The sequence below is a fragment of the Lepisosteus platostomus genome, chromosome 20, assembly GCF_059453375.1.
Source record: "Lepisosteus platostomus isolate fLepPlt1 chromosome 20, fLepPlt1.hap1, whole genome shotgun sequence".
Taxonomy (NCBI): Eukaryota; Metazoa; Chordata; class Actinopteri; order Semionotiformes; family Lepisosteidae; genus Lepisosteus; species Lepisosteus platostomus.
This window is the reverse complement of record NC_142630.1, coordinates 1,658,015-1,673,573: the sequence shown is the minus strand read 5'-3', so window position 1 is coordinate 1,673,573 and position 15,559 is coordinate 1,658,015. Positions and strand designations below refer to the sequence as shown.

At 46.3% G+C, this 15,559-nt stretch overlaps 3 protein-coding genes across 6 annotated transcripts; 1 reads left to right on the top strand and 2 right to left on the bottom strand.

Moving 5' to 3' along the window:
• Window positions 1-37: 37 nt before the first annotated feature.
• nip7 (NIP7 nucleolar pre-rRNA processing protein) lies at window positions 38-2,942 on the top strand. Its single transcript, XM_088614348.1, has 5 exons — window positions 38-201; window positions 411-497; window positions 785-923; window positions 1,666-1,806; window positions 2,408-2,942. The coding sequence occupies exons 1-5, from the start codon at window positions 146-148 to the stop codon at window positions 2,525-2,527; spliced, it is 543 nt and encodes a 180-aa protein (XP_088470474.1). The 5' UTR covers window positions 38-145; the 3' UTR covers window positions 2,528-2,942.
• tmed6 (transmembrane p24 trafficking protein 6) lies at window positions 2,941-6,631 on the bottom strand. 2 transcript variants are annotated; one of them, XM_088614345.1, is made up of 4 exons: window positions 6,255-6,631; window positions 5,131-5,257; window positions 4,013-4,167; window positions 2,941-3,417 (listed from the first exon to the last, which is right to left on the bottom strand). In XM_088614345.1, the coding sequence occupies exons 1-4, from the start codon at window positions 6,483-6,485 to the stop codon at window positions 3,139-3,141; spliced, it is 792 nt and encodes a 263-aa protein (XP_088470471.1). In that variant the 5' UTR covers window positions 6,486-6,631; the 3' UTR covers window positions 2,941-3,138. The 2 variants fall into 2 exon arrangements, with proteins under 2 accessions (XP_088470471.1, XP_088470470.1); XM_088614344.1 differs by having other exon boundaries at window positions 2,941-3,372; window positions 6,255-6,622.
• A 420-nt stretch (window positions 6,632-7,051) lies between these two features.
• Window positions 7,052-15,014, bottom strand: terf2 (telomeric repeat binding factor 2). 3 transcript variants are annotated; one of them, XM_088614327.1, is made up of 11 exons: window positions 14,792-15,014; window positions 13,400-13,495; window positions 12,022-12,152; window positions 11,767-11,853; window positions 11,219-11,359; window positions 10,831-10,964; window positions 9,708-10,298; window positions 9,241-9,345; window positions 8,940-9,022; window positions 8,574-8,629; window positions 7,052-8,059 (listed from the first exon to the last, which is right to left on the bottom strand). In XM_088614327.1, the coding sequence occupies exons 1-11, from the start codon at window positions 14,976-14,978 to the stop codon at window positions 7,901-7,903; spliced, it is 1,770 nt and encodes a 589-aa protein (XP_088470453.1). In that variant the 5' UTR covers window positions 14,979-15,014; the 3' UTR covers window positions 7,052-7,900. The 3 variants fall into 3 exon arrangements, with proteins under 3 accessions (XP_088470453.1, XP_088470455.1, XP_088470456.1); XM_088614329.1 differs by lacking the exon at window positions 14,792-15,014 and adding an exon at window positions 14,494-14,674; XM_088614330.1 differs by lacking the exon at window positions 14,792-15,014 and adding an exon at window positions 14,412-14,430.
• Between the last annotated feature and the right edge of the window lie 545 nt (window positions 15,015-15,559).

The following is a 15,559-nucleotide window of genomic DNA, read 5'->3' as shown; positions in this document are numbered from 1 at the left end:
ATCACCCTGACAACCACAGATCTCGTGCTCCCCTCGCTGAGTCGCTGCTTCCTGTTTCCGGTTGAGTTGACCCACGTTGTGTGTTGTGTCGCGAGTGTGGGGTTCTTGAGGAAAAAAATAAATAAATTAACGGTTGCATTACAAAATGAGACCACTGACAGACGACGAAACGAAGGTTTTGTTTGAGAAACTTTCCAAATAGTAAGTTGGATTTACAAAAATAAGAATTACATTTAAGGTCTTTAGAATTTTCGTTTTCATTCAGCTAATATGTTGCCGAGAAAAGTAGTTGATAATTTGCTGTTAAGGGTGGTTAGAATTTATTTAGGTAATACTACAGTATGGTAAGACAAAAGTACGACCTATCTTTATGTGTGTGGCATTACAATTAATGGTTTTTCGTCCTACAGTATTGGAGAGAACATTAAGCTTCTGGTGGATCGCCCAGATGGAATATACTGCTTCAGACTGCAAAACGACCGTGTTTATTACGTAAGGTAAGACAATAAGATTACTGCAAGGCATTAAGGTTACTTTCCTGTGTTTTGTACATATGCGATTTTGTACATTGTGGTGTTGTGTGATCTGTCGGTAAGACTCCTAGTTGTCTCTGCCCACAAGAGGTCGCCTCTTCATTTGTCAAGCCACTCCGTTCTCAATCGTCTAATTGCGTTAGATAATTACAAGAATGTGACCTGTATAGTCTATCTACGTAGTATAATAACATAAGGAAAGTGCCGTTTTTGACTGTGTCCTGGATCTGATTTATTGTTCTTTTTTATAGTGAAAAAATCCTTAAACTGGCCACTAATATCTCCCGGGATAAGTTGGTGTCTCTGGGAACGTGTTTTGGAAAGTTCACCAAAACGCAGAAGTTCCGTCTGCACATAACGGCTCTGGACTTCCTCGCTCCCTATGCCAAGGTGAGGTCATGTAAAACTAAAGAGATTTTATCCTATACTGTACTGTAAACACTATACTGTAAACAGGTGCCGTCCTTCGGATGAGACGTAAAACTGAGGTCCTGACTCTCTGTGGTCGTTAAAAATCCCAGGGCGTTTCTCGAAAAGAGTAGGGGTGTAACCCCGGCGTCCTGGCCAAATTTCCCATTGGCCTTAACCAATCATGGCCTCCTAATAATCCCCATCTATGAATTGGCTTCATTACTCTCTGCTCTCCTCCCCACTAATAGCTGATGTTTGGTGAGCGTTCTGGCGCACTATGGCTGCCGTCGCATCATCCAGGTGGATGCTGCACATTGGTGGTGGTGGAGGGGAGACCCCATTACCTGTAAAGCGCTTTGAGTGGAGTGTCCAGAAAAGCGCTATATAAGTGTAAGCAATTATTATTATTATTATTATTATCCCAAACTCCCGCTGCTGTGAGACTCAAGCTTGTCACAGACACGCTTTCTAGATTTGAAATGACTCAGAAGCTCCTAATCTGCTGCCAAGCAGTTGAGGGAGCATGAAACAAGTGTTTCCAGACCTCTGTCCAGCGGACTCTGGGATGAACACAAGGAAGCAGGTTCAGTTGTCTGTGATCTACTCTTCTCCATTGGATCTGCTGTGCAACTGCCAAGGGGGAGACTGTGATTCCCTGGTGAATGAAGTGGGTCCCCTCCTGTGTGGGAAGGTCTCTGATGTGGATTCCCTGTCTGTTCAGTTCAAGGTGTGGGTGAAGCCTGGAGCCGAGCAGTCCTTCCTGTATGGGAACCACATTCTGAAGTCGGGTCTGGGCCGGATCACGGAGAACACGGAGCGGTACCAGGGGGTAGTGGTGTACTCCATGGCAGATGTGCCTTTGGTGAGCAGTGATTTTAACTATTAGGCAGAAGACATTCTAGTTTACATACCTACTTTTTAGTGCTCTCTTTGAAAACCTGAATATTCTTTTATAATATACAATAATAATGATCCTGTAATGGAAATGTACTGGATGAGCTGGCGTCCCATCCAGAGTGTATCCTGCCTTGTGGCTGTTGCTTGCAGGGATAGGCTCAGGCTATCCTGGATAGAACAGTTAGAAAAGAGTTGAATGGATATATACCAAATGAGAAGAGGCTGTAAAATCCTTTTGTCACTTTTTGTTACTACTATGGTGAAGTGCATCTGAAATAGTGTGCACTGAGATGATAATGGATCTTGCCTAGAACCAATTGGAAAGATCATACAATAAAGACATTTGTGGAGGGAGGCAATGACCTGACAACAGATTAAATAGTAGAAATATCTGAACCACAACCTCAGAGCTAGAGAAGAAGCAGACGTGTTTTTGAAAGAGGGGTAGAGGGGTTTTTCTTTATCCCAGTGCTCTTTACAAACAGTAAAACCCTGCTGGGTTGGGCACGTGCACCCGGCACGGTGCCCGTTCGGCCCTCACGCCAGCGGCTGCGGTCTCTCGGCAGGGGTTCGGCGTGGCAGCGAAATCCACGCAGGAGTGTCGGCGGATGGACCCCATGGCCATCGTCGTGTTCCACCAGGCCGACATCGGAGAGTACGTGAGGAAGGAGGACACACTCACATAAATGACTGGCGACCTCCAGCCGACACCCGGGGGCTGGGAAGGGTGAGGCTCGGGAGAGGGACAGTAGTACCACGGCCTCGGAGTCGGACTGCCTTCCTCCCGAGTGCTGGTGAAAGCCCACGGCGCGCTCACACTCTTGATAATGGAGACGGCTTCCGGCGATTGACAAAATCCTGCAAGTCGTGTGGGAACGTGAATAAATCATTTTTGTAAATCTTAGTGTCTTTTAAAAAACCGTTGACACGCGGACTGATTGGTGTGGTTCCAGGGACCTGACAGGTGGGTCCTGCCGCAGTGCTGATGTATGAAGCTCCAGTTTCCAGGACCCAGTTTAGCCCTTTACGCTTTCTTTCTGGAAGGATTTCACACTGAAGGCCTAAAATGTGAAACCTGGAAATAAACACAACAGAGTGCAACTTTTTATTTATTTTTTTATTCCAACAAACAGACACATTTTTGTAGGAATAATTGGGTGGGGTTGATACAGCCGCCTGCGGCGGGTGATGACAGTTCGGTACGTCTGGTTGTGAACCGCCCCGTCCGGTTCTGGCGGTCCTGCCGAGCTGGGTTTCAGCCTCAGGGGCCGGCTGGAGGATGGGCCAGGCCGGGCCGTCAGCAGCGTGGCTTGTTGGTGTCGGTCGTGCTCTTGGTGAGGAACAGGCGCTTGAGGAAGAAGAGCTGCAGGTAGCCGGCTGTGACGATGACCAGAGTCTGTGCGGCTGACCACCAGGTCACGTAGGCGGAGTTGGAGAGCAGCAGGTAGTAGTCTGCCCCCCTCCGCATGCGGCCGAAGTTGTAGAACCTCCACATGTGGAAGACCTGGCCCTGCACCTTAGTGGCACCTGCCTGAAAAATCAGAGCAGCGTCTTCATCCCGAGGGCCTGGAAACACCTGAACCACACAGTGTGGTGAGCTGAGATATCGCCCGGAGGAATAACCTTCAGAAAACAGGATACTGCAAGTTCTGCTATTTTAAGCAAACAAAGTAACTGGAACAAGCAGTCCCGACCTATCTGGCGAGATACTTATTGCATAAAAGCATGAACCGCATGAGTCGTTTGTAGGGAAACGGCTTCTATATGATCTTAGCTCTGCACAAGATCATTAACAAAACAGGCAGCTGTATCTGAATAACGCTTTGTTTCACAACTATTGGTGACTACCAGTTCCTGGCTTGGGCTGTTTCCATACCATCCCCATTGCTGGTGTAAGCCTGTCATTCCCAGCGCCATTAACATGGTGTTGGGCGCCTGTATAAGACCTTCATGGAGCCACTAGAATTTCCTGTTCTTTTTTGCTCTCTTTGCTACATTCACCCAGGAGCCAAATGTACAGCTGATTTTAAAACATTTTCTGCTTTACTGTCTCGGCCTTCATGTTTTTACCACGGTGCAATTCCATAATTACATAATACATCAGGTAATTACGTTATAATATCCGCATATGGTACCGTCTGTATATATGTGCCTAAACGTTGCTGTCAAACCTCGATGGCGGCCAGGGTGTCATTGAGGTGCTTCCTCTCCTCGGCTTCCTGCTGCTGCATTTCCTCATAGCCGTCATAGTAAACGCCAAAATTGAGGAAGACCTGCATGTTCCCAAAGCGGTTATGGAAGTTGCTCAGGCAGATCTGGTAGAAACCTGAATTGAACAAGAATAAGATCCTAAGTGTTTGTGGCGATGGGCTCCGGCCCCCCTCGCCCCTGAATTGGAAGAAGCAGTTGGAAGATGGAAGGAGGGAACAGTCCTGAGTGGTGCTTGAAAAGAATATGGTCTTGGTCTAGTTGACAGCATTGTCTTCTCCTGCACCCCCATGATGTCTCAGTTCTGAACAGACTCCTTATGCCTTTAGATGCTAAAGCCCGGCCATTGTTCCTGAAGGAGGTTTATCTCAGCCAGTCAGACAGATTCTTGCAGCCAAAAAACGCCAGTCATTCCTTTGAAATTTGGCTTCTTCAAACCTGTACAATTATTCATATAAAGCTTCACCTAATCTGGGTATATGGTAATGTTTCACTGTTTAAACTCGAAGAGGAAATGTCCTCTATAAGGGTTAAAATTTGTACTTTACTATAAAAGGAGTGTGTTTGGCCCCTTATTTTTTGTAATTGTTGCATTTTTACTTTTAACAGGAGTAAAATAAAGTTAGTGACGATATTAATTTGAATCTTTTTGCCTACGTGACTTAAGATTTGTATCCATTTATACCACTGATATGATATGGTATAAATGTAATATTCAGTTATGAGTGTCACAACTCTAAAGCAGGGGGTGGTTTATTTATAAGCATTACCCCACCGTAGGGACATACAATAATCACACACTGCTCACATGTGGATTCCTGGTCATTCCCAAGTATGTAACTCTTGATATCTTGTCATATTGTTTGGGTAGTGAAAGAGAGATCTGTGCGCCTACAGACTACGAGCTCTGGTATATTGGGTGTGTAAGGACTGCAGCACAATAGCCTTGCAGTGCTCTAATCACAAGAGGCAAGATAACCAAGCACTGCAACAGCTGCACGCTGTCAGAATGTTTCCCCTTCAATAGCCCATTACATGTCCAGCCGGTACAAAGAAGAGTATAGATCAGGGCAGACTGTACCGGTTTCTTGGGTGTGGAAGTTGATTTGACCCCTGACGTCCTGTGAGGTCCCCACAAGCAAGCCTTGAGGTGAGTTAACCGTGGCCGAGATGTGCCTGTCCTGCGCGATGCCCGTCACCCACTGGACCTGCACGCAAACACAGACGGTGACGGCCCTGGGTTCGCGTCTTTCCTGACCCCGAGCCCTCAGCCCAGCACAGAGCGCTGCCGATTGGGCTGATGGAGGGCGGCGGAAAATCAGACCCCAGGTACAGCGCAGAGGAGAGATAAGACCTGCCCTCGCAAGCAAAGCCTTTTCTGTCCTTATCTCTGGTGTTGCAAGGACAATTGGACAAGAAACTCCACGTGTGCTGAAGGACTTGAGTGGGAAAACGTGCAGCCGCACGTGTGACTCCAATGTGCACTGGGCAGTTTCCGTAGGCAAGCCACGCCGGCTCGCCGGGCCGGAGCGCGTACCGGTCTCCGTGGCGTCAGGGGGGTGAGAGAGCCTGCGACTGTGATGGGATACAGCTGGGTGGACTGGACATCTCTCGAGGTATGGCAGCAGTAGGCAAGGCTCTAGTGCGACCTAAATATTCCTCCTATCATCTTCTAGTATTCACTTTCTCAGATGGGTGTGCAGTAATTGTGTGGGGAAGAGCTAAAATGTTCATCCAGACAAAAATTTTTGATTCACCCTTTCTTTGTAAAATGAGTCCCAGTGGAATATCACAGACTGCTAAAAACCTGCATGCAGACGGGATGAACAACACATTCCATTCTAGTAACATGCAGTGTAAGTTCTGCAAAGAACTGGCGGCGTATGGGAGAGAGTGTTTGAATATGCGATTCCTAACAGCTGCTTTACACTGTTCACTGTACTGCAAGATTTGCAATACTCAGTTCTTGCAATAGTTGCAAAACAGCATCCTACTGAAATTAAAGAGTAGGATGCTATTAGCGCAGTGAAGTTTGAATTAAAAATTAATTTTATAATTGTTCAATTGCCTACTTGAGAATTAAGGATCAGAACACCTCCCACCTATAACACCCTATAGATTGCATTTACATTTTCCACTTGGAACTTGGATATAAGCGTATTGGAGCACTTTCACAACCGATACAGGATTAAGAGGAGCTCTTACCTCATAGCTGAAGTAGAATCTTCCACTCTGGTGCGCAAAGTGCCAGACACACTCCAAGCCCGAGGCTGGCACCACGATGGCAAAATCATACTGGTCTGCACCCCGAAACAAGGGCTGAGCCCCAGGCTGGGCCAGGGGCTCCGTCTTCTGACCCCTGCCTCCCACCAACAGCAAGATCACACAGCAGCACACTGCCCCCCAGTGCAGCATGGTCTCGGGAGAAGCAGCCATCAACTGCTCCAGCAGCTGAATGCCGACAGTGCACTAAGACCCAGGGAATGATTAACTTTTTCAACCCCCCCGTTCCAGCCCCCTCTCGACATAAAACATGAAAAATACCCTCGAGCGCAGAGCCTGCTGCCACTGTGTGATGTGGGAAAACCTGCGTCACCACACAAGTGATCTTGAAAGCGAGGCGGGTTTTAGATAGCCACTAGACTGACCAGCACCAGCTGTGCTTACCTCTGCAGAGTATTTACACTTTGCTGGTCTTGCTGATAACTTTATACAGGCTTAGCCTTCATCGAGATACTAAGTATGACTAACACAGCCTCCACAGCCTGGGACAGCAGGAACAATATGGATAACACATTTTGCATTGTTGTACGTGTTTTTCGGTCTTGGTACAGAATTATAGCAAGATGAAAATATTTACATGCTATGAAGAAAATAAACAGGGCCATTCAATTACAACCAGTGTTATAAAAGTCTCATTACAATAACCTTTATATGTGCAAGTGTACATGAGTGAAAGAATTACGTTTTGCACCGAAACACTGATTCACACAACACAGAGATATCTTTAATTCTAGAAATATAATTTAAAAATCACCTCAATTATTTTACAAAAAAGGGACAACAAAAATAGCTTTTTATATTACATTATAGGTGTTCAAAAGTTTCTCAAAGCAGTATGTCATCCAACATCTTTTTTAAAGTTACAATGGATGGAAAAATATACACTATACAGAATCAGTTTGATTTGTAGTTTTTACATTCTTAAAATAACTATTCACAAAGATTATAGCTCTGTGCCTGCTGCCTCTAAAGCAATATTTTGTTAAAAGATAAATTACCGTATGGATAACTTACAAAATAGAAAAGTTATAAGACTTGAAAAGTCAAATACTTTCAAACATCACCTTTTGGATGTTGACTGTCCTGCACTCGAGTGCTTAAAAAGACTAATGCTTTGACTTCAAGAAATATTCTTGTCCCTAGAACTCAGGGAAAGGGAAGAATGCAAAATGTGTATCTTAATGGTTAAAAAGAAAACAGTATGTATTAAATTGCAATGTGCAGACGTTTCCAATAAAAGCATAACCATGGGAGAGGAAAAGAGGACAAATGAGCTGGCACAGACTACATCCTAGAGCTTATTTGCAAACCATTTAATAAGTTTCAGGGTGTTACCGTCACCTTCTATTAAAAAAAGTCAGAACATATTAGATTTTTAAAATCTGAGACATAACTGTCCAAATACTACAACCTCAAAATTCAGTTGTGTTGTCTAGAAAAACAGTCACATTTTTTGTGAATTTTCTTCCTGGTTAAAAAACAAAATTGTCCAGAATAACACTGTGGAGACACTGCGAGTCCGGATCTCTCCGAACGAAATGGGACGACGGCTTCACCCCCGTCCAGCCTCATACCATCTTCAGCTTCTTCATGGTCCGCCACCGGTCCTTGATCATGACCGCAGTCCGCCCTCTGAAGGGAAAGTGCTGCTGGATCTTCTTCCAGTTACCCTCCCCGAACTTCAGCACCCCTGCCTTGATCCACTCGCTCTCCTCCAAGGTCCACTTCTGCAACACAAATATGTTGGGGTGAAATAACAGCCAGACCAGCCGCCCCACGTGCTTGTGGTCCATATGTGGATGGGGACTTCCTGTAGGCCCCGCTTTCAGCTCTTCTGTGTGTTCCAAGAACACCAGTTACTCACACAGCCTGGAGCGTAACAAGCAGACAGATCTTGCACTTTAAAGTTTATCACTTTAAGGCGTGATAATTGTTTTATGATAATTAATTGTAACGATCAATGTAGACAATTGAAGACACATGCGAATTGCAACATGTATATTTCAGTGCAAATACTGTTTTTTTGCTCGTAAAAGCTGCAAGAAAGCATTAAAAACTGAAACCACTTATTTTCACTGAAGTAGATAAATTGGACCAATGTGTTTTTCCATATTTTCCGCATGTTTAAGCCCTGCTTGTAGTCCTCTAGGCTCGATCTCTGCAAGGTCAGTAGCTCACACTGGCCATAAAACAACCCATCTGTGGACTTCCAGATCCATGACGAGAAAGAAGAGCCCTTACCTTCTTGGTACAGTGACCAATGCCACTCTCCCCATCCGAAACACCTCCACTGGTTTCTAATCAAGAAAAACAAAGTCAATGAACATGAAATTGAAGAAAAACACCCCACTTTCCATATGAATCCCCCACTGGAGAGCATTACACACCAAACCATATTCATGGCTGAAGCTCCAATGGCAGAAGGGGTAAGTCTTCAGAGGTTAATGACAAGAAGTTAGGTTAAAACAGCTTATTCATTGAATGTATGCATGCCACTTCCCAGGTAACAAAAAAAAGCACTAGCAAAGTCCAGCACACATTTATTTGTATGCTTATTGTAACCCTCCTCTGTAAAACAAGTGATCCCTAAGTAAGACCATATATTACCATATTTTTGATTGTGACTGAATAATGAATCTTCATCAGACCAGCCAACTTTCTCCTCTTCCATCTCATCATAAATCCTAAACCTGCAGAAAAAAAAAAGTAAAAATTGTTTAATGCGCAACTTTTAAAAATACTGTTCTTTAAAAGCAAAATACCAGACATTTTAAGTCTTTGAAAGGACAGGCAATTTTCTAAACTGTAAGAAGACATTCTGCAGTCTTTACTAAATAAAGGGGCTAATTTACCAAGCTCTTGCACTGCCACATGAAACAGAAATACCAAGACTAATTCTGAGCCTCACCTTTTTCTGGTCGATGGGCCGTTGTGCCGAATATTAGGATGCCTGGACGTCTCCAAAGATATGCTAGAAACATCAGATGAGTCTTCGTCGCTTTCGGGAGAGAACCTAGAGAATGAACAGGGCAAATCAAACAGACATCTTTCAGTGCACAAGACCCAGAGAAAGAAACATCACATACAGCTCCACAACTCAGATATTACAGGGTCTAATGTCAGGCAAGGAGTTTATGCACAACGTTTGTTCGGAAGTTAAGTATGTTTGGAAAACCCCATCAGCCCCTTCTAATTTGTGTTAAACTGTCCTGTGCTGAGGTCCTTCTAGAACCTCAGCAGACATTATCCTTAAATTACCCAGAACCGTCCGCAAAAAAGCGGATTCATCCCACAAGAGAAGCGAAAGGCAAGGCAGAGGGAAGGGTCCGAGGCAGAGAACTCTGCTGGGTCCGGGCAGGAATAATCAGGCCTTGCCTTTTCTGTGGCTTGGAGGGTCTGCGCCGGGGCCTCCGATGAGGCAAGCTGCCGCTCGAGAGGGGACTCGTGGGATCCGGCCGACCGCCCGCACACTCCTCCTCTGTCGGGCAGCTGTCCCGCTCCATAACCAGTTTGGACACCGTGACCTTGCCCAGCTCTGTCAGGGCAGGCGATTCGGCTCGGGACGCCTCCCTGGGGCTGTCGGAGCTCCGCGGGGAACAGGAGCTCCCTCTTCCTGTTCCAGAGTTCTGAGGGGAATGGGCTGCCCGTGTCGTGCTGTTGCCTGGCAGCACGGGATGGCATGGCTCTGGGATGGCCGAGTTTCTGGGACACTGGAGGGTTTCTTCCACAATGGATCCTTTACTGGGACTGGCAGAGTGTTGAACAGGACAGGGGCTCTCTCCCTTAGAAAGCCCCTTGCTTGGACAGGCAGCACTTGTAGGTGAAACAGGGTTGTGGTCCACGATTAGAGGCTCCGGGTCAGTCTCTTCCAGCTGCTCAAACTCCACGTCCACCTGAAGGTCCTCAGCCATGGAGCAGAAGGCAGCCTTCAGAACAGAGCGGCTGAACACAGTCCAGGGGGGGTCCCTAAAAGAAGACACAGAGTCTTGGGAGGACTGCTCAATCCGTTCACTTATTCAGCACATGACTCTCATAGCGTGAAAGACAGGGGGTGCTAGCAGTATTACAGGCTGAACAGATTAAATAATTTAAAATATTTAAATCACGACTAGTCAGCCCTGACACCTGCGTGAGTACAAGTGAAATACAGTTAAGGTCCTTTAGTGTTCAAGATCAGATCTAAATCTTGCGACCCACACTTTAACTTCTGCTTTTCTCTATACATACTTCCTTTCTGACCTCCAATGTATTCTATATAACATACGCCCACAGGAGCTGCTGGTCACCACCTGGACATTTAGTCTGGGAAGTGGTCCGACGTTTGGCTTTCACTCAAATCCGCTGATATCTAGCTGGATACTAAAGCACCTGTGCAAAACTATCACCCACTTTTCCTGGTGATCCTAACTAGAGCCTGGGTTGAAGTCCCTTTTCAAACTTATGACTATCTAGCACACAGAGATATAATGAATTTCATATTTCCTATGCATCTCTGTACCTGGTAAAAGTTGATACTGCTGGTGCTGGTGCTGGAGACTGAGGCCTGTCAGGATTACTCTCTCTCCTTGCAGATTGTTGGCTCAAAACACTTCCTTCCATCATCTGCCTGGTTGCTATGATCTTTTCTGCAGTCTGTAATATCAATAACAGCATCAATAAATAATGTCAACAAACAATTTTGCACAAAATCCCCTGTAATACAAATGACTAATGTAAAAATGTTTTACATAGTTAATAAAATTAAATTCAAATGAAATTATTCTGATGTTCTCCATGTTTACAATTTAAAAACAGACTAGTACTTCAGACAAAACACACCCTTCCATCCTGGCTGTTTCTGGAATAGACGGGTTCATCTGATGTTTCGAAACCCTCTCTCTACCCACCTTGTGCAAGAATGGTTCGGAGTCAGGCAACAGATCCTCTGCAAACTGGAACATTTCCTTGCAGAACTGGTTGTACGTCACCAGGTCAAGGGCTGAATGGACACTGACCTTCTGCTGAACGAGACTCAGGAAGAGGGCCTTCTGAAGAGCACACACAGACGTGCACTCTCATTAGGGAAACACCACAACCCGAGTGCAACTGGCAGGGATCAGAAGTTTGGGTTCAAAATGCCGCAGCCCTCTTGCTTTCCAGCTCCAATCTGAAAGCGGATCTTGACATACTACGTACTAACCCTGTATGTTCCGTAAGTTTTATTGCTACTACTTGCAAAGCAGGCATGAAATGGAACAGGCAATCTGTTAAATCTTGCAATCTTGGTCAGGTTCCCCATGCAGGGCCTAATATATAGAGTCAGTCAGTTAACATTCATAGCACAGATCTAGAATTACTTTAAGTAAACTAAATGCCCATCATGAGTAGAAAGAGCATATCACTGTACAACTCTGCGTGTGAAATATTACTGGACCAGTCAGACTAGGTGACTTACCTTACTGCTGAGGCCTTTGGGGAAGTACTTCATCAATATGCTACTGGCCTTTTTGTATTCCTTTTGTTTAATGCACATGATCACTGCCTACAATCAGAAACACACAACGTTTCAAAACCCACTTCTCACTGACCCAACTTCTACCGAATTCAGAGGCACACACAACACATGGGGAGAATACTTCCTTTTTGTTATTAAACACTAGGAGTTTATGTTTCTGCAGAAGTGGCAAGACATTCGTTAATCCAGTCTTACCATTTCTCTGACAGACTTCTGGATCCGCTCCAGGTCCTGCCCCGAAATCTGTACCTCCTCGCTGATGGAGCCCAACAGGCGCAGAGCAGACTCCAGAGGAGTGGTGGAGTCGTCCGCATCAAACACATAGTCTGGGGGGTGACAGTGCTGAGGTCAGGGGACAGCTATGCACAGCTCTCAGAGGACCGAAGTAATTCCAAGCTCTGTGAAGTTGCCCCCCCTCCGCCCCCCGACAAGCACCACAAACAATGAAACCCACCGCGTGGGCTAGTGCTCCACTTGTGCTGCTGGAAGTAGCGTTTGTCACTCCTATAACGGTGACACCAGTCACGCGGCTTCACGAAAACAGAACTCGCTATGTCTCAGGAACAAAATCACCTCAGAGGTTTATTTCCCCAATGGCACAAACCGGTACAGACCGAGCTGAAACAAATGGTTTGATTCTGCTGCGCTGTTCTTGAGAGACGTGAGTGACGTCATACCCCCAAGGAAATAAAAATGCTATACCTCAAGAACAAAAGCAGCACGAACACTACTTTCAGCAGTACCCATGGAGCACTTACGAATGCGGTGGGTTTCATCGTTTGTGCTGTTTAAACGGATGCCATCTTCACGGTTGGATAATTCCATATTAGTTTTAATCTGGATGAGACGTAAAACCGAGGTCCTGACTCTCTGTGGTCATTAAAAATCCCAGGGCGTTTCTCAAAAAGAGTAGGGGTGTAACCCCGGCGTCCTGGCCAAATTTCCCATTGGCCCTAACCAATCATGACATCCTAATAATCCCCGTCTCTGAATTGGCTACATCACTCTGCTCTCCTCCCCACTGAGAGCTGGTGTGTGGGGAGCGTTCTGGCGCACTATGGCTGCCGTCGCATCATCCAGGTGGGGCTGCACATTGGTGGTGGTGGAGGGGAGTCCCCATTACCTGTAAAGCGCTTTGAGTGGAGTGTCCAGAAAAGCGCTATATAAGTGTAAGCAATTTTTATTATTATTATTGTTATTATTAATCATGGATCGTACTGGACTGATTTCACCAAGCGGGGCAGTGTGACATTTCTAGCTGCCCCTGGGCAGCTGATGTTGAAACATTTTAACCATCACTGATGAAAGGACTCCTCGGGGGTCACAGACCAGCTACAGGCACTCCACTGAGATAAAGACCTCAGGGTGCTGGCCTGATCACTCTGTAAAATAACACAATCCCTTAGGGAAACATGCAGCACCTGGAGGACTTGGAGGAAAGGAGCCCCTGAGAAAGTATTATGCAAGTCAGAGCAGACAGACACTGTGTTGTTACCAGCTGTGGTCAAAGCAAAGGCCACCACAAATGGACAGGACCCTTCTGACAACCCGAAGGCCGTACCCCTTTCCTTACCCAGCTTCTCTCCGTCACTGATGCGAGACAGGAACTGCATGACGCGCAGCTTCACGCTCAGGTCCCCCGAGTCCTCCATGGGCCGGGCGAGCAGGTCTGGAACAACAGCGTGAAGGCACCAGCGTCAGCATTACCACCCCCGGCCCGATCCTTCCCCACCTCCGCAGCTCAGCAAGACTGGGACGGGGACGGCTGATCCACAAGGCAGAGCCGCCTTGTGCCGGGAGCGGTGCTTGTAGGCGGTGCTCTTCCGAGACCCGATCTCGAAAACATCGACGCCACCAGATGCTGACCGGGGATACGGTGCTGCAGGACATACCGTCCTTCAGATTGTCATTAGAGATCTGGTACTGTAAGGACAGGGGTGTTAGCCCCCGGTGTCCTGCCTAATTTCCACCCTGCGCTTGCACGGTCTGGCTTTACTGAATGCCCCTACTAACCAAGGGTGACGGAATTTCTCTTGTCTCTACCTGATCTGCTGCTGCTGCTGCACTTTAATAGCCACTAGAGTGTGTGTGAAAAGATTCGCAATGACAAGCAGTGTACAAGCACAAGTCATTAGGAGCAGAGTAGGAAAGGAGTTTGTTGCCATATGGACATGTACACTGAAACTCGCACTTGTCTCTCGGACACACAGTATAGCGGACGACAAAGTACAGTACTGATGCAGTTGGAATTACAGCACACAACGTAGACAGACGTTATAATTAATCGGAAAGAACTAAAAGCTGAAAAACAGCAACAACTGAGAAGAGGCTACCTGGGCCATCAAGACCATCAGAAAGCCATTAATGGATCTGAAGACACTATCCAGGTGATTCTTGAAAGACGGTAGAGAAGCAGCTTCCTCAACATATTTCTGTAGCTTGTTCCAAAATCTCAAACCTCCTTGCGTAAGTAAGAGCCTCCTGTTCTTAAGTGGGTCTTTCTTGTCAAAGTCTGCTAACTGACATTTGCCTTTAAGGACTTTGAATATTTGTATCAGGTCTCTTTGCAGTTTGCCATCACTTACCATCACTTCAAGGACATCTCTCAAGTCCCAAAATCACATTTGCCATACGAAAATGACTACATCACGACCGTTTCCTCGTTACCTTCCAACAAAAATTCCACTGTTTCAGTTAGAAAACGTATTTCTTTATGGTTCCCCCCCATGATGACAATAATAATAAAAACTCCTGTACAGGCGGCGCCAGCGGTCCAGCCGGAAGTGTCGCGTTTCCCGCGCACTCGCGCGGCGGCTGCCCCGCTCTCGAGCCCCGCCGCCTCGAGCCCCCTCCACCGTCCACAGCGGGGCGACCCGGACACACACACACACACACTAACACACACACACAAACACTCACAAACAAACACACAAACCCCGACCTACTCACTTAGGGGGATACTCACTCTGCAGGATGTCCCGAATCTGAGAGAAATCCTCACACCGCCCATCGCGAAAGGCCCTGAGCGCCAGGTACACGTAATAATCCACAACCCAGCGGGTCACTACAGGTTCGGAATCCGCACATCTCCCACTCGAGTCCTGCTCGGGACCCCCAGACCCACTACCCGGGCTCTGGAGAGCGTCCGCCATGTTTCTTTAACGAGCGGCGGAAAAACAATGGGGGAGGAGCGGAAGCAGCCGCGCATGCGCGCCCGCGCGGTGGCCCTGGAGCGCCCCGGCGGCCATATCGGGAAGGTCAGTGTGTTGGGGTCGGACCCTTGCCAGCAGCAGCATGTCACTCTGTCGTCCAGAATCACGCATAAAATAATTGCCTGGTATGGCATTTAATTATGACCGTCTCAATGCTGTTCTTAAAGCATTCTGTTTTTTTGTAAGAGCTTGAAGAGCTGTGTGCAGATCCTTACAATGGTTTTCTGATTAATTATAGGAATAGCCAAGCCTAGCGGTTTTTAGTTCACCTATTAATGAGTGAAACAATAGACCTACAACATCAGCTTTACACACTTTAACAGAAGTGACATAATAGTCATGTTTACCTTAGATTGACTAGTATAGCCTCTGTATTTGTCATGGATTCAAATCAAATACTTATTTAAAAAGTAGCACTGACAAGAATGTTATTTTTGTCACAATTTAGACTCACTCAGATAAAAACATACTTCTGAACTAATCAACAGTGATTTTCCCGTGGATGTATTTAAAAGTGTTTA

Bases quoted from the DNA above. Each gene is read 5' to 3' on its own strand.
- tmed6 (XM_088614345.1), bottom strand. From the start codon at position 6,485: ATGGCTGCTTCTCCCGAGACCATGCTGCACTGGGGGGCAGTGTGCTGC. The intron at 5,258-6,254 runs GTAAGAGCTCCT...GTTTGCGTGCAG, and splicing joins GATTCTACTTCAGCTATGAG to GTCCAGTGGGTGACGGGCAT. The intron at 3,418-4,012 runs GTTTGACAGCAA...TGTGTGGTTCAG, and splicing joins ACACCCTGGCCGCCATCGAG to GTGTTTCCAGGCCCTCGGGA.
- terf2 (XM_088614327.1), bottom strand. From the start codon at position 14,978: ATGGCGGACGCTCTCCAGAGCCCGGGTAGTGGGTCTGGGGGTCCCGAG. The intron at 11,360-11,766 runs GTAAGTCACCTA...TGTGCTCTTCAG, and splicing joins CCAAAGGCCTCAGCAGTAAG to AAGGCCCTCTTCCTGAGTCT. The intron at 8,630-8,939 runs GTAATATATGGT...TTTCTTGATTAG, and splicing joins CAGTCACAATCAAAAATATG to AAACCAGTGGAGGTGTTTCG.
- nip7 (XM_088614348.1), top strand. From the start codon at position 146: ATGAGACCACTGACAGACGACGAAACGAAGGTTTTGTTTGAGAAACTT. The intron at 498-784 runs GTAAGACAATAA...TCTTTTTTATAG, and splicing joins GACCGTGTTTATTACGTAAG to TGAAAAAATCCTTAAACTGG. The intron at 924-1,665 runs GTGAGGTCATGT...CTGTCTGTTCAG, and splicing joins TCCTCGCTCCCTATGCCAAG to TTCAAGGTGTGGGTGAAGCC.